The sequence below is a fragment of the Armigeres subalbatus genome, chromosome 3 (assembly GCF_024139115.2).
Source record: "Armigeres subalbatus isolate Guangzhou_Male chromosome 3, GZ_Asu_2, whole genome shotgun sequence".
NCBI classification, from domain to species: domain Eukaryota; kingdom Metazoa; phylum Arthropoda; class Insecta; order Diptera; family Culicidae; genus Armigeres; species Armigeres subalbatus.
The window spans coordinates 142,686,776-142,708,949 of record NC_085141.1 but is presented as its reverse complement, the minus strand read 5'-3'; the positions used below and the strand labels follow the sequence as shown (position 1 = coordinate 142,708,949).

The 22,174-nt window shown below is 41.7% G+C and overlaps 2 protein-coding genes across 3 annotated transcripts in view; both read right to left on the bottom strand.

The window, feature by feature from the left end:
• LOC134221217 (gonadotropin-releasing hormone receptor) overlaps nt 1-22,174 on the bottom strand; it is a 304,164-nt gene that overhangs the window by 219,661 nt on the left and 62,329 nt on the right. The window lies entirely within an intron of this gene.
• Nucleotides 1-22,174, bottom strand: part of LOC134222023 (uncharacterized) — a 63,320-nt gene that overhangs the window by 40,424 nt on the left and 722 nt on the right. Inside the window, exon 2 of the mRNA XM_062701177.1 lies at nt 21,636-22,138. Coding sequence (XP_062557161.1) covers nt 21,636-22,138 — 503 coding nt within the window. The remainder of the gene's footprint in view (nt 1-21,635; nt 22,139-22,174) is intronic.

The following is a 22,174-nucleotide window of genomic DNA, read 5'->3' as shown; positions in this document are numbered from 1 at the left end:
ATTTGTCCATTTCTGTTGCCAGCTGTTCAAGGTTTCCTGACGAACTAATGTGAAAATTCATCGAAGGTGATTTTCCGATCGTAAATATCACCTTCCATAGCGCCCACCTTAGCCAAAGAGTCCGCTTTCTCATTTCCCGGGATCGAGCAATGAGAAGGGACCCAAGCCATGGTGATTGTGTAAGACCGTTGTGATAAGGCACTCAAAGCTTTCCGTATCCCATTCAGAAGATACGCTGAGTGCTTAACTGGTTTCATTGACCGAACAGCCTCCAAGGAACTTAGACTGTCGGTGAAGATGAAAAAGTGGTCAGGAGGTAGGGATGCGATTTGCTCGAGTGAATAGTGTATAGCTGCTAGCTCAGCAGTATACACGGAACAAGGCTCTTTGAGCTTAAAGTAGGCGCTATGAAAAACGTTGAAAACACCGAAACCAGTGGAGTCATCAATTTTGACCCGTCTGTAAAAAGCTTCTCTCCTCACTGGCGTGCCCGTATTTGCTTGCAAATAATGGAGGTATGACCTCCGCACACAGAAAGTCTGGTATTCCATGAACCTCCTGCTTCATGGACAGATCAAAAGTAACAGAGGAACTGTAAGAGTCTAAGAAGTTAGCACGATTGGTATCTACCGAAGAAGGGCTTACCTCCAGCGTTATGTACCAGTGGTAAATACTCATGAATCGAGATTGAGGGTTTTGTTCGAGCAGCTTCTCGAAGTTGTCAATGACCAATGGATTGAGAACCTCACAGCGGATGAGGAACCGGAGCGATAATTCCGCGAAACGATCTGTTAGTGGCAGTACTCCCGCAAGTACTTCCAAGCTCATCGTATGTGTCGAATTCATACATCCTAACGCGATACGGAGACAGCGGTACTGAATCCTTTGAAGCTTCAGCATGTGTGTTTTAGCCGCGGACTGGAAGCAGAAACTACCGTATTCGAGGACCGACAAAATGGTTGTTCTATACAACGTCATAAGATCTTCGGGATGCGCTCCCCACCATGTTCCGGTTATTGATCGCATGAAGTTGATCCGTTTCTGGCATTTTTGTGTCAGATACACAATGTGCTTCCTGAAGGTACATTTCGAGTCGAACCAGACCCTGAGGTATTTAGAAGATATGCTATGAGTGATTGTCTTACCCATCAGTTGGAGCGGGAACTTTGCCGGCTTATGTTTTTGAAAAGACAACCATCTCAGTTTTCTCCGGAGAGAATTCGATACTAAGCTGATCCCAAATGGACAAATCGCCCAGAATATCTTGTAACGGTCCTTGCAGATCAACCGCTGTTGGCCCTGAAACGGATACAACACAATCATCTGCAAGCTGTCTCAACGAGCAATTTGGCATGAGACATTCATCAATGTCTCTGACGTAGAAATTGTAAAGAAGAGGGCTCAAACATGAGCCCTGGGGAGACCCATGTAGCTAATTCGTGAAGTTGCCGAGTCACCATGAGAAAAACTCATACGCTTCTCTGACAACAAATTGTACAAATAGTTGTTCAAAATTGGTGAAATTCCACACTCGTGGAGTTTGTCAGATAAGACATCGACGCAAACTGAATCAAAAGCCCCTTAATGTCCAAAAACACTGAGCCCATTTGCTCTTTTTTTAGCGAAAGCAAGCTGAATTTCTGAAGAAAGCAACGCAAGACAGTCGTTCGTTCCCTTGCCCCTGCGGAAACCAAATTGTGTATCTGACAACAAACTATTCGATTCAACCCATTTGTCTAGCCGGAAGAGAATCATCTTCTCCAACAGCTTCCGAAGACATGACAGCATCGCGATGGGGCGATACGAATTGCAATCCGACGCGGGTTTTCCGGGCTTCTGGATGGCTATCACCCTCACTTCCCTCCAATCATCCGGAACAATGTTGCACTCCAGTAACTGATTGAACAAGTTCAATAAGCGCCTCTTCGCGACGTCTGGGAGGTTTTTGAGCAAATTGAACCTGATTCTATCCATCCCTGGAGCGGAATTGTTACATGAAAGGAGAGCAAGTGAGAACTCAATCATCGAAAAGGGACGATCCATATCATCCCTGTCAGCAAAAGCATCACGTAGCTCTTGCCTCACCGGTACCGAATCCGGACAAACTTTCTTTGCGAAGTCAAGTATCCACCGCGACGAGCTTTCACGATCTTCGTTTACGGACGACGCGTTGCGCATTCTTCTCCCGACGGTCCACAGAGTTTTCATTGAAGTCTCGCGAGATAAACCTTCAACAAAAGTGCGCCAATATCCGCGCTTCTTCACTTTGACCAGTTTCTTGAACTGGATTTCGAGCGCGGTGTATCGTTTGAGAAGAACGATCGCCCCGTGTTTCCGAAATTCTTTGAACGCGGCGGATTTCTCGCGATAAAGATGCGTACACTCGATGTCCCACCACGGACTGTAGGGTTTCCTACGAACCGAAGCTCCTGGCACCGGCCGACGTTGTGCCTGAAGAGCGCTTTCAAGAATCAACTGCGATAGAAACTTGTACTCTTCCCGCGGGGGAAGCGCTTCTATCGACTGTATGCCATCGCTGATGGCGTCCGCATATTTGCCCCAATCGATGTGCTTCGTTAGGTCATATGAAAGATCGATGGAAGCAGATTGCTTATGTCCATTGGAAATCGAAACTTCGATCGGCAAATGATCACTACCATGGGGATCTTGGACCACCTTCCAAGTACAGTCCAACGATAATGAGCTCGAACAAATGGAAAGATCTAGACGGCTATCTCTTGCTGGAGGAGCCACTCGTGTAACTTCTCCTGTATTCAAAATTGACATATTGAAGTCGTCGCAGAGGTCGTATATCATTGATGAACGGTTGTCGTCGTACAGTTCCTCCCAGCCTGTTCCGTGGGAGTTAAAATCTCCCAAGAGCAACCGTGGCTCGGGCATAACTGAGCAGATGTGCGAAAAATCTCTACGAGATATCGCTGTGGAAGAAGATATATTGAGGCGATACTTTTCCTCGAATAGTCACCTGACAGACAGCTCCGGTGCCAGACATCGGACCAAGATCGACTCTATAGAAGGAGTGCTTTTCTGATCCCTAAAAGCATCCCTCCATATTAATTTGCCCGATCGCGCGGATTATGTTGAAATCAGGAAAGTGAAGGTTAACATCTGGTGTTAACCATGTTTCACATAAAGCAAAAGCATCGCATTGTAATTTGTTAACTAAAAATTTAAAGATGTCTAATTTTGGAAGAATACTTCGACAGTTCCACTGTAGAATCGAAATCATGTTACCCTTATTGACTAAGTTAGCCATCGAAGGATACAAATGACTCGAGGAGGGGCATTTTCGAAGCCAGCTGCTTCAGGAGAGGAGTCAGAATAGGAAGAACAATTTTGACCATGTTCTTCACGGGGTCGGAAGCATCAAAGAAGTTGAGGATGAGCTCCACGATGCCAGAAAGTGTGAACATTGGAGCGCTCGGGAGTTCTTCTGCTCGCTCTGTATGCTCTCTTTCTGGCTGAGAAATCGAAAAAATGGGGCATCTGGGATTTTAGATGTTCCCGGAAGCGGTGGAAACTCTCGATCATCCCGATGTGAAACCACAAAAGTTGAACGTTTTTGAGTATTTCCACCCGCTTTGAATTTGACCATGTTGGATTGCGGCTCACTTTGAGGCTGTTTTCTAGGCTTTTTGAGGGTCGCTGGCTCTGTTTTATTCTCTTCCTCGTTGAGCCATTGAAAACAAAGGGAACCCCATTTCCAACCTCGGAGTCAGAGCTACCTTGATCGTCCAAAGGAAGAGACGAGTAGATGGTGTCAGAAACGAGTGGAGGAGCGGCCTTCCTCAACATTTCGGCGTAACTTCGCCGAGAACGCTGCTGAAGAGACCGCTTCTGGTGTATTCGCTGCTGTATGTACGTTGGGCAAGCTTCAAGAGCATGTGGAGGGCTTTCGTTACAATAAACACATTTCGGTGCCGTCTTGCACGCACCCTCCACATGCTTCTCTCCGCATGATGCACAGCGAGGTTTATTGCAGCAGTACTGAGCGGTGTGGCCCAGCTGCTTGCAATTAACACAATTCATCACCTTCGGTACATACAGCCGAACAGGTAGACGAAGTTTGCCAATCACTACGTAGTCAGGCATTGCGGACCCGAAAAAAGTGGCGGGGAATAACTCCGCTTCTCTCCCTCCTGCGACACTGAATACATTTGCTTGCAAACTAGTATCGCAACAGGAGGTAAAGAAACGTTCTTGAAACGATCGAAACCATGTTTCAAATCGTCGCAAGTCATACTTCCCTCCGTCACCACCCCCGCGATCTCACAAACTGCTGACGATAAAAAGACCTTATATTCGAGAGTGAAAAGCTCACAGGTGGCAATCTCGTTGGCCTGTTTGCGATCACTGACCGTGACACGGAGTTTACTGGACCCAACCATGTCAATGGTCGTGACAGACGAAAATCGCTTTTCCAGATCTTTGCTAATCTGGCTGATATTCAAACGTTTGCCTTTGGGTCGAAAGAAAACAACATACGGCCCACTAGAGTCGTGAGGGTAGACCTTGGGACGGGGGCTCGTAGAGGAAATTTTAGTGTTGCTGGTGTCCATTTCATTTTGGTTTGGAACACCCGCATGCAACGAAACATCTGACATGGAATACGAAGTACCCCCGCCATCTTCGCCTTCGCGCATTGCGGACACGAAATGCGCCGCTGCAGCGAGGCACAATCTATTTTAAAACAAAACAATTATCACAAGGACAGAAAAAACACACACACACACACAAATTAATGAGAGGGGTAGACGAGTTAAAGAAAAAGGAAAAAAAAACTATTCCAATAAGATGGAGAAGAAAGGGGAACAACGAGAGGGAGGTCAAGTAAATACTTGCGTTCACACTGCTGTGTCGCCGGCTAACGGTTCTGGCAGCACACACTGACTGGATGGACAATCGCCGGGGCGGTGGTGCGGTCGAAGCGAACCACGCTGTTGTTGGTGTTCTTGCCGCAGACAACACTGCAACTGGGATGATGGATGGTGGCAGGACGGCAGCGTCTGTGTTGGTGGAGACGCACGATGGATGATGACTGTCGGCGTGGGGCGATGATGCCTGCGCCTGCGATGGACGCCGAAGAAACTGCAAAACTTTGCGTTGTCTTGCAAAAGCAACGAAATGGCTACTTAACTGCTTCAGCTAAGCACCACTTCCACTCAAGCACTATGCTTCAAAACACTTTCGGAAAAAAAACCTCTACCTGTACTTCAGGAAAAAACCAAAAGAGAAGCAGACCGTACGCGGACTTACAACCGTCTCGCTCGGATGCTCGACGTGGAATGACCTAAAACATATATAACTGAGAAAATTTAATTCTCATTCATTTGCCCTATACAAAAGTAACTTGCATAGACGGCAACCGTAACATCGAATCAAAAATTTAAATTTTCACTAAAGTTTTCATCACCATTAAAACAGGATTCAACTGAAGCAGCAAGAAACAAAGTTGATAAGTTTTTCAACAAATGATTCCGTTTCAATCTCATTTACGGGAGTTTAATATCGATTTCAGCAACGGAAAATGTGTCATACGTGCCCGTACTCCATCGTGCAAATAGAGGAATTTAGCCATACAGTTAACCCCTTCATTGGGAAATTACATCCAAAAGCAATATCTCCAAACTCATTCGTGAGCGCATGCCAGTAATTGTAGCGGTGTGAAGCGATAATTATGTTCCGCAACACATACCTATTCTAATAAAATTTGATCGAAACTGTTTCTTTTCATTTCTACGTAGTAATCCGAAAAAACAACTAAATAGTAAACATATTCACGGCAAATTATTTCACCATTGTATAGTAAACTGAACCGCACTTCCATGGTAAAATTCACTTTGTTTGTGTCACAAGGTTTATAGTACGCATGACGTAAGCATGGTTCAACCTACTGTATCGTATACCAGAAAAGGACATGGTAAAATTTACTGCTCTTACAGTCGTTTCAAATACATTTTGTGTTCTACCGAAATCAAGTGGTAAAATGTTTACAACATTACCCTCGATTCCTCGATATAGTCGGCATTACCATGGCGTTTCTTTCAGTGAAGATATTTATGAATTGAGAGCTCTGCGTCCGCGTTCATAACATACTGGGTGCTACTCGATGAAATATCTCAAGTATGTCACCCGTCAGAGTTAGGCCGCACACGAAAGCAAATTAGCCCCGAGAACAGCGATGAAAGCAGATTGGAACCCTTTAGCAATGCAATATTTTAGTTTAGCAATATTTTAAATACTCTAGCTGCGGCATTCCAGACCATCCTTACTCTTCCCGGATTGTTGGGGTTGTTCCGCGATTAAGCTACCACAAATACTCCAGCCTAGACGGCTCTTTATGCCGACGGGAGCATTTGGTTTGCACTACCGGTTTTTGAGCGCGAGAATTCGATGCTGGTTCTTGAGTCCTATGAGAATTCGTAGTGGAACGCCGTATAACGAGCCAACCGGCAGTTTCAAGTGAGGATGTAATGATGACAGATCCTCGATGTACCTGACTAGATTAACATAATTTAGTCAAAATTGATTTTGTTATTCTAGGGAAATAGGCCTCGAACGACCTCGTGTTCCGGTGTTTGGCGCGTACCCTGTACCTCAACTCACCAAAGCGATCGTTTAACACTTTCACTCCTACTTGAAGATGAACCTCAGTTGTCCGCTTGCCCTTTGGGTGTCAAAGATCATGCGCAGAAGCTTGTTTTGCGCTCTTTGGAGCTTTAGCACTTTCTTGATGTGTTTTTGCATAACTCTCCTAGACTGGCATTTCGTACTCAATCATGATTGAGGATGATTCGTTTGCATGTGTAATGAATGTGTAATGAAGTTAATCAGTTCAGTGTGTTTTTTTTTTCGGAGTAGCTATCTAGCAAGCGTTGTGCAGTGCGTGTTTTAAGGCTCCCCCAGACCTAAGCGATTTCATCGCCGCGACGGCGACAACTAGTCGCGGCGATTCTATCGTTGGGTCGCTGCAGGCATGTTTCATTTACGCTTCCATACCAACGGCGACAGAATCGCAGTCGCCAAGCGATAGAATCGCGTCGCAATTGTCTCGTCGCGTGTGTTTGGGGGAACCTTTAGTCGTCGTGAAGCAGTTAAGTCTTCGAAAAAATACGTAAGACATGCGTTGCTTTTCAAGAATGAGGTAAGATGATGGTCTGGCTCTTGGCCACATTGATGCAGATTTTCGAGCTGGTGAAGACTCTGTCAGGACATCTACCCAAGTAACCAAAAGTTCCTTTAAGAGCACGTTTTTCGCTTAAGCAGCTCAGTGAAGCTGATGAAGCGAAAAACGTACTCTTAAAGGAACTTTTGGTTACTTGGGTAGGCCTTGTTTGAGCTTCGATGCGAGAGCTCTGAACACTCTAGCATTGTAGATGATGTAAGTGACGTCTGTGCACATTCACATTATATCTGTAGGACAAATGGTCGAAGGGTCAAAAGGTCGAAGAGACAAAAGGTCAAAATAAAAAAATGTGTCAAAAGGTCGTAAAACAAAAAGTCGAAGGACGACAGGTCGAAGGACAGAAGGTCAAAGAACAAAAGCTCGAGAGAACGAAATGTCAAAGGAACAAAAGACCGAAATTACAAAAAAATAGCTTGAACAAAAGGTCGAAGCGATAACACATTTAATTGGTTGTAAGACAAACAATCGAAGGTCAAAAGGTCGAAGGTACTTTGCACATTTATATTTTTTTGTGATACTATTTCAATGTTGGAATTCTCCTTCTTTCAATAATAAGCTGTTATTTACGTTTTTCATATTTATATTTATTTGTGTTTTACTGAATAGCATTTCATGCTAGATTTTTTCTTTCTTCTAAGCCTATGAGTCAGTTTGAGTTTCGCATACATATTCATATTTATTTGTGTTTCATCTGATAATATTTCATCCTAGAATTATTCCTTCGCTTAAACAAAGAGAATTCTATAAACCCACAGTATCCTCCGCTTATCCGGACCTCGCTAATCCGACAACTCGTTAGTCCGGATCTCGCTAATTCGGAATTTTCCAAATTAAAAAGTATCAACACCCATTTAAACACATTATGCTGTCAGGTTTGTGCTGTGATTTGTTTTGGTTAATTTCTATGGATTTAACAGTCGGATTAACGAGAGAAAGCCCGATAGTCCGGCCATACATTAGTCGGATCAGCGGGGGTATACTGTATATTGTAAAATCAATAAGGAATTTGCCTTCCAATACTTTTGCCCTAGTTATTTTTTTGACCTTCCTTGACCCCTTGTCCCTTCGACCTTTTGTCCCATGTTGTCCCTTCGACCTTTTTTTCTTTTCGACCTTTTGTCCATTCGGCCCTTTGTCTTTCCGACCTTTTGACACAGATTCGATATCTTTTCCTCACGAACTCATTCATTATTGGTTCGTGGGAAGTTATCAAGCCGGCTTCGTTGAAGGCTGCTCGACAACCGATCATATCTTTACTGTATGGCAAGTCCTCTAAAAATGCCGTGAATACTAGGAACCAACGCACCTTATATTTGTCAATTCCAAAGCGGCATACGACAGTATTGGGTGCAGAGCTATGGAATATTATGGACGAAAACAGCTTCCCTAGGATGCTTACCAGACTGATAAAAGCAACGGTGGATGGTGCCAAAACTGTGTGAAGATTTGAGTGCCTGTGTGGTTGTGAGAAAGTGCCTGTTGTTCAACATTGCGCTAGAATGTATCATGCGGAGAGCCGTATGTAACAGCCAGGGTACAATTTTCAACAGATCCAGTCAATTTAGGGTAAAGTGCCCAATAGTGGACCCCCAACCAATAGTGGACCCTCCAGCCATTTTTGCATTATTACAGCACAATGTCAACATTGTGCTATGAAATTCTATCGGGAGAACCTACCTTACAGTCCTATGATTTGATTACATGCGATGGAAATGCTATGGAAAGTCAAATTAGATGATTTTTTACAATTCTATAAAAAATAAACACGAGAGTGTCCATTATAGGAATATTTTGGGGGGTCCATAATAGGGAAGAAGAACGTCCCGAAACGGGACATGAAAATCAAATGAAGTGTCGACTATAGGGAAGCAATTTCCTATTATGGACCCCCAGGGGGTCTACTATAGGGCGAATTCAGTTAGACATTAAAATGTTAATTGCAACGAATAACGCCGTGTATTTGGGTGTTTTATGTATGTATCGCGAAAAGGGGATGCAGAGCTTGTTGTTAGATATCAAGCACAGTTAATATGTTGAAAATTTCTATGCCTTACGACAGGAAGAGCAAAATTTCGCTACTAGGGGGTCCACTATTGGGCATTTTACCCTATTTGTTTCGCGGATGACACGGACATTTGTAAAGGTGTCAGAACTGTACACCCACCTGAAACGTGAAGCAACAAAAGTTGGGCTGGTCACAGTGATTAAAATCCCGAGAAACGTGATCGTCAGCTTTTTCGGTATGAAATCGTGTTTTAAATGGCATAGTATGTTCAGCAATTATGTTGCATACATCAAGAAGTATCAAGGTGCAAAAGTTGTTAGAAATAATGTAAGCTACGGGTCGATCTATTGAAACAATATAGAGATAATAAACTATACAGGAAGATTGTCGCTGTCGTCACTGGCGAAACATCTTTTGCTGGTGAGGATAGGGCACTAAATATCAACGAAGGAAAAATCAGTAGAGGGATTCACTTAACGGCGTAGGTTGCTGTGTATTTGTTTATGAAATTGTTTCATAAGCGATTTGAAATATGTCCCTTGTGATTGAGTGTGAAACATTTCTATAATCAGATACGCAGCAACCTACGCCGTTAAGTGTATACCCCTAGTATGTTTTGACAGATAGGTACTCTATATGCTTGGATATGTACCCAACGATAAGAAAGGGAACCGCAGCGACAATCGTCCTCTGCCGAATGCCATTTGGCCGAATGTCACTAGGCCGAAAGTTGTTTGGCCGAATATACCATTTGGCCGAACAGACCATTAGGCCGAACGTCATTTGGCCGAAAGGGTTATTAGGCCGAAAAGGTCATTTGGCCGAAAGTTGTTTGGCAGAATATACCATTTGGCCGAACAGGCCATTAAGGCCGGAAATCATTTTGCCGAAAGGGTCATTTGGTCGAAAAGATCATTTGGCCGAAAGGGTCGTTTGGTCGAAAGGGTCGTTTGGTCGAAAGGGTCGTTTGGTCGAAAGGGTCGTTTGGCCGAAAGGGTCATTTGGCTGAAAGGGTCATTAGGCCGAAAGGGTCATTTGACCGAAAGGGTCATTTTGCCGAAAGGGTTATTTGGCCGAAAGGGTCGGTTGGCCGAAAGGGTCATTTGGCCGAGAGGGTTATTTGGTCGAAAGGGTCGGTTGGCCGAAAGGGACATTTGGACGAAAGGGTCGTTTGGCCGAAAGGGTCATTTGAGAAAGTAAAAAGTGAGAAGCGTGAAGTGAGTAGTGAGAATTCTCACTACCCACTTCGCGCTACTATGGTATGATTTTGAAGTTGAATGCTGTATTTTTATATGCTGAATAAGTTTCTAGAACATTGTTGACCTCAAAAATTCGACCATGCAAAGTTATACTATACATTGTATACCAGTTTTTATAGGGTTGAATGACCTATTATCAAAAATTGAGTCATATTTTGTTTGATTCAATAAATAGACCCGTAGTAAATTTAATAAAGTTTTTCTGTATATTATTTCTAACAACCTTCCCAAAGACGCCATTTTGTTTCAACCAATCTAGAAAAAAAATCTATCTCACTTTTAGATGAATTTATCAAAAATAAAATGTCTTCAAATGATACCCCTGAAGTATGCAGCATGCTTGCAACAAGATACTATGCCATTTAAAACATTTAAAACATTTCATACCGAAAAAGCTGACGATCACGTTTTTCGGGGTTTTAATCACTGTGTGGTCGTGTGGTGGTGAATGCTTCGAAGACAAAGCACATGCTAGAGGGCGGAGCCGAGCGCGACACGGCCCGTCTAGGAATCAGTGTTCCGATAGGCGGGGATACTTTCGAGATGGTCGATGAATTCTATTTAGTCCGTGACAAGCTCATCGTATCCCCCTAGATTTTTATGAACTTCTGAACAATGTAGAATTCGTCGTAGTGTTGGGCAAGCTCGAGGTTCAGCGTTAGCCGGTACACACTGTGCAACTCAGACATTTAGCTTGGGGAAAGGGAGCACCGTGTAAAGACGTCTTACCTGTCCGATCGATTGTTACTGAAAGAGGACGAGTTATTCCGGGTTGCTGCGATGAGCTTGAGGCGTGAATGCTTACAATGAATGCCAATACATAGCGCTGTCGTATAACGGCTATCACGTGGCATGCATTCTCCTAGTTCATTATTGTGTACCACACATCTTCCTCCCTCTCCAGAAAAGGAACGAATCTCATTACTATAATGCTTTTTTTTTATTTATCATTTTTTTTGGTAGAACAAACTTATTTTTGGGTTAGTTTTATATTTCGTGTATGTCTTTGATTTCCTAAAGATGGGAATTAGGGTCTCACCGACATTTCTCACCAACACGAACCCACGGTTCGTGGTTACAAACAATCCCATTTGATTTTTGCTGTGGCAGCTGCTCGTGGTTACGAACAAATTGAGTAAAAGTGTGGGTGAAATGTGCGTACACGCTTCAAAAAGCCTAATGTGTACCAAAAAATTATTTTTCCTTACCTGGACACGTATTCATTGATTACAATCTTGACAGTCTTTGTTGATGTTGCATGGGCTACACAATTTGGACACTTCACTCAAATAGATTCAGAATCCATCTACCATGACAGTTGTGTCCCTTATGCTTATGCAGCCTGACATTTTTTTTTTTGTGTGTCTTTATTAAGGAGACTTTCAGCCCGAGGCTGGCTCGTCTCCGGAAACAGCCTGACATCATATTAGGGTAATTTTTTTTTTTTTTTTTTTTTTTTTTTTTTTTTTTTAACTAATTTTATTTGCTAATTATCTAATACATGCATTTATCTCTTAGACTAGGTGTTCCGTGTTTTCTTAACACTATCATCCTTATTTGCTATGTTACGCTTTTAGATATTATTAATACATTTCAATTGCCTCTGGCAGTTACGATATTTCCTCTGGTTGAATTAAACCATGTAGGAATTACAATGTTTTCTACTTAAACTAAACTTAACCTAATTTATACTAAGGGTACAAGGAGCTAATCGTTGCAATAGAAGATTGCAACGATTTTTGTCTAAAATTCGAAATTATTTTGTTGGACATTTGTTGCAATGTCTCAATATTAGAAATTCTATGAAGTTCATTGGTACTATACCACGGAGGTAACTTCAGAATCATTTTCAAAATTTTATTTTGAATCCTCTGAAGTGCCTTCTTTCTGGTATTGCAGCAACTAGTCCATATTGGCACAGCATATAACATGGCTGGTCTAAAATTTGTTTGTAAATCAAAAGTTTGTTCTTAAGACAAAGTTTTGATTTTCTGTTTATAAGTGGATATAGACACTTAATATATTTGTTACATTTGGCTTGAAGGCCTTCAATGTGATTTTTAAAAGTTAATTTTGATCTAGCAGAAGTCCTAAATATTTAGCTTCGCTAGACCAATTAATTGGAACCCCATTCATAGTGACAATATGTCTGCTAGAAGGTTTCAAATAAGAAGCTCTCGGCTTATGTGGGAAAATTATAAGCTGAGTTTTGGAAGCATTCGGGAAATTTTCCATTTTGCAAGTAAGTGGAGAAAATATCCAAACTTTTGTAATCTACTACAATGACACGAAGGCTTCGCCCTTTGGCTGAGAGACCTGTGTCATCTGCAAACAAAGATTTTTGACACCCTGGTGGTAAATCAGGTAAGTCAGAAGTAAAAATGTTATACAATATGGGCCCCAGTATGCTGCCTTGGGGAACACCAGCTCTAACAGGTAATCTATCAGATTTAGAATTCTGATAGTTTACCTGCAGTGAGCGATCTGATAAATAATTTTGGATCAGTTTAATAATGTACAGAGGAAAATTAAAATTCATCAATTTTACAATCAAACCTTCATGCCAAACACTATCAAATGCTTTCTCTATATCAAGAAGAGCAACTCCAGTCGAATATCCTTCAGATTTGTTGAGCCGAATTAAGTTCGTAACTCTTAATAACTGATGAGTGGTTGAATGCCCATGGCGAAAACCAAATTGCTCATCAGCAAAAATAGAATTGTCATTAATATGAACCATCATTCTATTTAAAATAATCTTTTCAAACAGTTTGCTTATTGAAGAAAGCAAACTGATTGGGCGATAACTAGAAGCCTCAGCTGGATTTTTGTCCGGCTTCAAAATTGGAACAACTTTGGCGTTTTTCCATTTATCTGGGAAGTATGCCAAATGGAAACATTTGTTAAATAAATTAACCAAAAAGGATAAAGAGCTCTCAGGAAGTTTTTTGATAAGTATGTAGAAAATACCATCATCACCCGGGGCTTTCATATTTTTAAATTTTCTAGTAATAGATCTCACTTCATCCAAATTAGTTCCCAACGAAGGGTCAAAAACATTATCTTGATCGAGAATGTCTTCGAAGCTTCGTATAACCTGATCCTCAATTGGACTAGTGAGACCTAGACTAAAATTATGGGCACTCTCGAACTGCTGAGCCTTTTCGCCATTTGTTTTTTGAGCCTTTTCGCCATTTGTTAATAAAATTTTATTTCCCTCTTTAAGCGCTGGAATTGGCTTTTGAGGTTTTTAAGAATTTTCGTTAATTTCAAAAGGGTTTCGAACTGGGATCCAACTTCGAGACATTATTCTCAAAGTTGGTATTTCTCAGAATAGCGAAACGTTTTTTAATTTCATTTGCAAATCTCGCCAAATAACTTTTAAAGTAGGATCGCGAGTTCTTTGGTATTGCCTTCGCCTCACATTTTTAAGACGGATCAGTAGCTGAAGATCGTCGTCAATAATAATGGAGTTGAATTTAATTTCACATTTAGGAATTGCAATGCCTCTGGCTTCGACAATTAAATTTGTCAAAGATACGAGAGCATTATCAATATCACTTTTGGTATCGAGAGGAATATCAACATCAAAATTCCTATCGATATACGTTTTGAGAGAAATCCCAATCAGCTCTATGATAATTAAAAGTAGAGCTGATTGGATTATAAATGGCTTCTTGTGAGATTTCAAAAGTCACAGGAAGGTGATCAGAGTCAAAGTCAGCATGAGTTACCAATTGGCCACACAGCTGACTTGAATCCGTTAAAACTAAATCAATTGTAGAAGGATTTCGACTGGAAGAAAAACAAGTTGGTCCATTGGGATATTGAATAGTATAATATCCCGCAGAACAATCTTCAAATAAAATTTTACCATTGGAATTGCTTTGAGCATTATTCCATGAACGGTGTTTGGCATTGAAGTCACCAATTACGAAGAATTTAGATTTGTTGCGAGTCAGAATTTGAAGATCAGCTTTCAACAAATTCTTTTTCTGCCCATTGCATTGAAAAGGCAAGTAAGCTGCAATGAAGGAAAATTTTCCAAAATTTGTTTCAACAGAAACTCCCAAGGTTTCAAAAACTTTGGTTTTGAATGAAGAAAATAATTTATGTTTGATACGTCTATTGATGACAATGGCGACCCCACCACAGGCGCTGTCAAGACGATCATTTCTGTAGATAAAATAATTTGGATCTCTTTTAATGGAGAGTCCTGGTTTCAAATAGGTTTCTGTTATAATGGCAATATGCACATTATGAACTGTTAGGAAGTTGAATAATTCATCTTCCTTACCCTTTAGAGAGCGGGCATTCCAATTTAGAACTTTCACACAATTATTTGGATCCATTGAAACGGAGTCCGATAACAATTTTTTGTGTGTACTTTATACCAACCTGAACAGCTTCTGGAATGGTATTTGCTTTGAACATTGCATCAATCATGTGATGCAATTGTTCAGTTAAAGAATCAAAGTCGGAAGCAGTCATGCTACCTGAATCGGCAACATGACCATTATTTCCGTTGGGACATGGGTATAAACCTCATTTTGAGAAGAGAAATTTTGTCTACCAGCAGCGATGTTTGCATACGTAGGTACATTCGAAAAATTGGAATTTACTGAAGTGCTTGCTACCCGTTGACGAGCGGCAAAATTTGTTTGTGAATTGTGGTGGGTATGAATTGCTCGACCGGTAACTGGTTTCGAAATTTGAGCGTTTGAAAAATTTCTACCCGTCGAATCTGGGATCCGATTGGAATTTCCCGTCATCAATTTAGCACGGGAATTCAAAACTTTTTTGCGTGAAGGACATTCCCAGAAATTGGATTTATGATTACCCCCACAATTTGCACACTTAAATTTATTGGAATCTTCTCTCACAGGACAAGCGTCCTTGGCGTGAGAGGTTCCACCACAAATCATGCATTTAGCATCCATGTGGCAATGTTTGGTTCCGTGACCCCACTTTTGGCACTTACGGCACTGAGTGGGATTTTGGAAATTTCCCCCAGGCCTGCGGAAATGTTCCCATGTAACACGGACATGGGACATAATACAGGCCTTTTCCAAACTTTTCATATTATTTAGTTCACTTTTGTTAAAATGAACTAAATAAAATTCTTGAGAAATTCCCTTTGGGAAGTACCAGAGTGGGATTTCTTTTTCATCTTAATTACTTGGACTGGTGAAAATCCAAGTAATTCAGAAATTTCAATTTTAATCTCATCCAGTGATTTGTCATCACTGGGCAGACCTTTCAAGACGACTTTGAACAATCGCTCAGTTTTGTCGTCGTATGTGAAGAATTTATGGCGCTTCTCAGTTAAATACTGGAGAAGACGTTTGCGATCGTCAAAGGATCCCGGCAAAACGCGGCAGTCACCCTTCCTAGTTATCTGAAATGAAACCTTGATCCCCGAAGGTTACTCAAGATTTCATTCCGAAAGCCAGAAAACTCGGCAACAGATACCACAATTGGCGGAATCCGTTGTTTCTTCGCATGAATCGAATCACCTGGGCTAGAGGTAGATTCGATTTCCTCAAATTCGTTATTAATCAAATCGAACTGATTGCTCAGTTCGATGGGAGAAGAAATAATGTCAACGTTAGATTTAGAAGGAATATCTGAAGTCTCCAGCTTCCTTCTATTTTTCCGCGCTTGGGCAGGACGGTCTTGAAACCTTGTTTCTTTGAAGGAAGTGGAGAATTCAGAGACTCCCCTTCCTCTTGTTTTTATTAATACTCATTGCTGAGCGTGGAGACGTGACCTTCTTAGAGGTTTTTCCCAGAACGGTGTCCCTGCAGGATTACCACCGCTTGTCGGAATTTTACTTCCACTAACGGGTCCAACGTAAAACGAAGGCACGGGTCCTTGCAAAGATCGTAACGGGATCAGTGGGTAGAAATAGCGCTGAGAAGCACTGTTGAAATTAAAATAGCTTCGGGTAGTATTAAAACTTCCTTCCGCAAGAGAAAGAACCGCACAGCACGAAAGCACGATGCGGTCTGAATATTAGCGTAATGTTTATATTTTCTGTTTGAACTACGTTTAGATACGGACTGAATTCTCATGAGTGCAATATGTACCTTTCTTTAAAGTTTTCGGTTCGTGCAATTGTCAATTTTATGTTGACAATTTTAGTTTGACTGTTTATATTGACTGTTTCGGTACATGTCGTAAAAATTTATGAAATATACTTAGGATTACATCCTCGGAATAAAATGCATGGGTAAGTAAGGCTTAGAATTTGTTTGTTGTAGCTAGGATTCAAAATCATTTTCTATTCTTTGTAGGTATATTTATTTCATCGACCTTTGTTGTTGCAGATGACTACATCGAGCGCATTATACTACTGATTGGTGAGCCTAACCGAGAGGGAAATATTTGTAAGGTGGGGTGTTTTTCTGGAAGGATAAAAACGATTAGTTCTTAATCAGTTTATTTATGATATTTCCAGTTTTACTCATTTTAATGGAGGATTCTATTCACGTCAATTTTTCAACATTTGGAACATAGTCACGAAGGAATGCGGGTGCACGCCTGTTACGAATGGTTCGACTTGATGTTTCTTGGTGAATCTCGGATTGATTTGGTTTTTGTGGGTTTGAAATATGTGGTCCAGCACATACTCGTAAATCGCGCCATACCTTCACCTTTTTTGTTTGTGATACGTGTCGCTTAGCCAACTTGCCATCTCTAGTATTAAGTGTAAGGCTGCCGTTTCGTTCTTCAATAACTGTGTATCTGGTTGGAGAGAAACGAGAGTCTCCTTTCGAACGGTGTTGGCGTTCGATTATCACTTCATCTCCTGGCTTGATCCTGCAAATGCGCGCGCCTCGTCGTGCATCCTCACGCTGTTTCCCGGCTAATTTGGCTTCGCGATCTCTGAGTTGCAATAAGTCATCGTCGAGAGTAGATTCACCAGGTTCTAGCAAAGGTAATCCTCTTTTAATTTTTCGTCCGTACATTACTTCTTCGGGTGGTACTTTCGTGATGCTATGAGCAGCTGCATTGTGGGCATGTACAGCTTTTCGTAATTCATCGGCGTAATTTGTTTGATTCGTTGTAGCCACTGACATAGCTTTATTGATCAGTTTCATAGTACCAAAGACTAATTAAGACGTTCATGTCTCATACAATTGTTCTGTTTTTCAGTGCTCATGAAGTACTAGGCCATCAAATTGCATAACCATTCATTAAAATCACCTTGATTCTAGTACTGAGCTAAGTGACCAGTACCTCTTTATGTGTTGCTAAGGCAACTTGACAATTGTTATGTAAACCAAAACATCGGAAAAAATGGAAGTCGATTTGTATTTGTATCAACTTTAGGGTTAATCATTTCTTTTGTTCTAGATCTATCTACAATCTGGAAGTAGCGAAATAGCGGAAACTGTAGTGATCATTTGTGATACTGATTCCGAGACTGATTCCGACAATGAATTGCGTCTTATGACGGATTTGTACGCACCGTTTCGACCTTATAAGTTTTTTGGCTGTGTTTTGAGCATGGCGCTCGGAATATTACTTTAAAATTCCGGAGTCTCCTATAAACACTCAAGATGAAGAGGAGAAAACACATTCCGAACATGAGATTGAGCAGTTGAAGCACCTCCTGACGCACCCTCTGGATGACGCTCCCAACATCAACTCCTTATTCGCCGTATTAACTCGTATTCCACCTCATCCTCCTCCAAATCATTCCGAAAAGTCAAATTAGTAGTTAATTATTACAATTAGATGTGTAGTAAACTTTTCGTTTTTCGAAGACATCATGAAGATCAAGTATAATAAATAGGAGAAAACAATGTTGAAGTTACAATGATATGGAAATGCTAATATCATCTTCCAAACTTGGACGTACATGTTCATGATAGCATTAGAGGCGAAAGTATAGAATTGATAGTTCCGTTAGGATACGGCAGGCATGAAGAATGTTTTTATATAGAAGTCGATTTGAAAGCGAGCGGAGGGCAATATTTGTGATGGCACATATCGCACGACCTTCCTTCTGCCAAGCTCCCGTATGAAGGGGGAGGGAGGGAGGGAGGATGTTTATAACCTTGCACTTTTGAAAAACTATATGCTATGATTGCCCTCAGGCGTAGAAGAAAGATGATATAGAAGATCATCAATTGATATGTCCACTTCCGCAGATTGACGGTGTATACACAGATTTTTTAAATTGATGTTTCCCCATTAAGACACCGTGTATAAAACCGCATCAACCTTTAAGAGCTGAACGCAATGGAACGGAATGGCGACGATAATGGGAATATTTAACAGAAAATATTTGGGCCAGCTATCATTATTATTATTATTATTTATCTTTATTAACGAGATTTTCGGCCCTTGGCCGGCTCCTCTCGTGGGGCAGCTATCAAATTTAACCGGTACCATCGCCGTTCTGTTCCATTGCGAGTTAAACTAGTAAAATTCACATTGATGGCTACCGACACGAAGGACATTCTGCAGACAGGCAGCACATAATAGAGGCAACATATCCTGCTGAGCAAACCTTGGCTAATTCCAACACTGACCCTCACTGATCAGACGTGATAGATACTTACACTACTTCGTTCAAAATTTTACAGTATCGTCATACCACAATGGTCATCAACCCATCAGTTAGCTTGATAGCTATAAACTAAGAGTTTATTCCGCATTGGTTTTCCATACAGGATTTTCCCGGTTTGTATTTACGTAAACAGTCGCAACTGTCTCGTACCAAACTTTAATTGACTTGTTGCCATAGGCTACTGCATTGCAAGGTCGGTGAAAGTGAAGATATTCATCGAAATGTCAAACTTGGGTACCGAGGGACCAAATGCAGTACTAGAAGTGGTCCCTCGAATGAGCTCTACAGTGACGTCTTTAGTCTTTGATAGTACTCTCGGCCAATCCGTTTTGCTGTGGGAATAGTGGTGTGGAAAATACCAATGTTATGTCTCTTTGCTTGCAATATTCGGCGAAATCTTGTCCGTTGAATGGAGGACCGTTATCCGTTTTTAGGGCTTCTGGAAAACCTTCTTTTTCAAACACGTCGTCAAGTATTTTCCTGGTATATTCAAATTTAGTTGATCTAACAGGCTTGGCGATTATGTAACGCGATTTATAATCGACTATTACCAGAACTAAAATACCACCGAATTTCATATACGGGCCGTTGAAATCCAGTGCAACGGTGCTCCAAGCACTTCTCGGAGCAAAAACGCGTTGCATGGGTGTGGTATTTTCTGGCTTTCCATTGATACAACATATCTCGCATGATTCAACCCAGTTAGCTATATCTTTAGGCATCCCTGGCCACCAGACTCGCTGACGCATTATACTTTTCATTTTGCGATCGACGGATGTCCCTCGTGCGCTACCTCCAAAGCATGAGTTTGCAGTGCTTTGGGTATTACTGCGCATCCGATTTTCACAATAATCCCGTTTTAACAGATAAATCCTTCTCGACCGTATGATATCTTCGCAAATCCGAGGGCCAAATTCCTGTTTCTAAAGCACTGATTACTTTCTGCAGAGTTTCGTCCTGATCTGTTGCATTTCGGATTGCTGCGACGGTTAGTATTTCGGTTGACATTGCTTCAAGCGTTGCTATTTCCCATGGACTGTTCTCATCATCGAACGGTGCATCTTCCCCGCTGTATAGTCTGGATGGTGTGTCAGCAATATTTTCCACACCGCGTACATATTGGATGTCATAGTTGTATGGGCTTAGCCTAAGAGCCCATCCGTCTGCACGTGTCAACGCTCGCTTAGAATCTTCTCTGGTTCTGTTGAGAAGGAATGCGACTCCTTGAGCATCTGTGCGTAGCGTGAATTGTCTACCTAGTAGAAAATAGGAGAAATGCTCCACCGCCCACACAGCTCCTAATGCTTCTCTTTGGTTCTGTGCGTATTTTCTTTCTGTGGGAGACAGAGATTTTGACGCGAAGCTGATAATACGCGGTGCTTGTTCTGCCCTTTCCTGCACGAGCACGGCACCCAAAGCGACCGGAGAAGCATCTGTATAGAGAACTGTCTTATCCAGCTCAGTAAAAATCCCAGTGCTACCGTGCACTCAATAATGTTTTGCTTAACCAATTCAAACGCATTCTTTTGTTCTGGTCCCCATGACCATGATTTGGAAGTGGTGGCAGCCCATAACGGACTAGAGATGTGTGCAAAGTTCTTCAAATATGGGCTTAGGAATGACGCCAATCCTAGGAAACTCCGGAGTTCTGAGAGGGATGTAGGCTCTCTAAAGTTTCGAACACATTTTATTTTCTCATTGTCAATGTGAAAGCCTTTTTCATCCAGCTCATGACCTATGAACTGTATTCTAGTTCTATCGAACTCGCATTTGGCCATGTTCAACGTCAAGTTGTTTGCTCTTAATATTATCAATACCTTTGCTACCATTGTTCGTAGTGCTTCTAAGGTATCTGAGAAAATTAGGAAATCGTCGATGTAGATGATTATATTGTCACCTACGTCTTTAAAGATTCTCGTCATCTCGCGCTGAAATATTTCCGAGGCACAGTTCACCCCGAACATTAGCCTGGTGAATCTGTACATGCCATCTTCTGCTAAAAAGGTGGTTAGGTCACGAGATTCTTCGGATAATTCCAGGTGGTAAAAAGCGTTTCGCAAGTCGAGTTTCGTGAAATATTTAGCTCCGTGGAGCTTGACTCTCATTTCTTCGAGTAGGGGTAGCCTAAAATATTCACGATTAATTGCTCTATTGGGGGCTCGCATATTTACTACAAGACGGAAGTCATTCCGCCCTTTTGCCACGGCAGACATGCCACTTATCCAGCCTGGCGCCGATGTGACCTTTTCTATTATCCCTTGAGCAACCATTTCTTCCAATCTTTGACGTGTGCCTTCCTGTAATCAACATTTAGAAATGCTATTACCAAAAGTGATCTAATATTTGTTGTTTTATAAATTATCAGGTGTTACGGTCATACTAGTAGTCATGGATGAATTGTTAATTGTTTGAACAGCTAATTTTTGTGTGCCTAAGTTGCAGAGGCAAATTTAGGGATAATTGTACAATAAATCTATGAAGGCCATTTAAAATGTTTGGGAGTTTTTAAAGCATTTTGATATAAATAGCACGCTCATAAATGGTCGCTAATTGTTTCATCGATTAAGTATATTTCTAGCTCACCTGTATGCTGCTGGGACATTATAATACGCGCTTTTTGTGGGAGGAACAGTTGGGTCCATACTAAACTTGATCTTCACTCCCGGCATTTTCGGAAAACGTTGGGTTGCTTGTGGCGCCTCGCAGTTGTTGATCAAATGGCCTATGCGTAACATTCCAATGTCACTTGCAGTAGACCGCCCGAGTAGCGACCTTTTTCCCTTCGGTACCACATGGAAGATTGCACGAGTACCAGTGTTGGTAGCTCCCACTGCTGTAATATCGGCTTTGATTGTGCACTCGACGACCATTGGTTTTTCAGAAGCGTAGGCATGTAAAGATTTTTCCGACTCGTAGATGATTTCCAGGTTTGCAACTCCCGTTTGTGCTTCTTGCTTCAAACGTGACCAGTCAATACCTCCGATGACGTTTACATCTGCTCCCGAGTCGATAAGGAAGCGTATGGGGGTCGATGATCCGATGGAGCAAGCTACGATTGCATCCTCAAGTTTAAGAGCATTGACGAGCTATGTGCGTGGGAATGTGATATGCGATGAAAATTT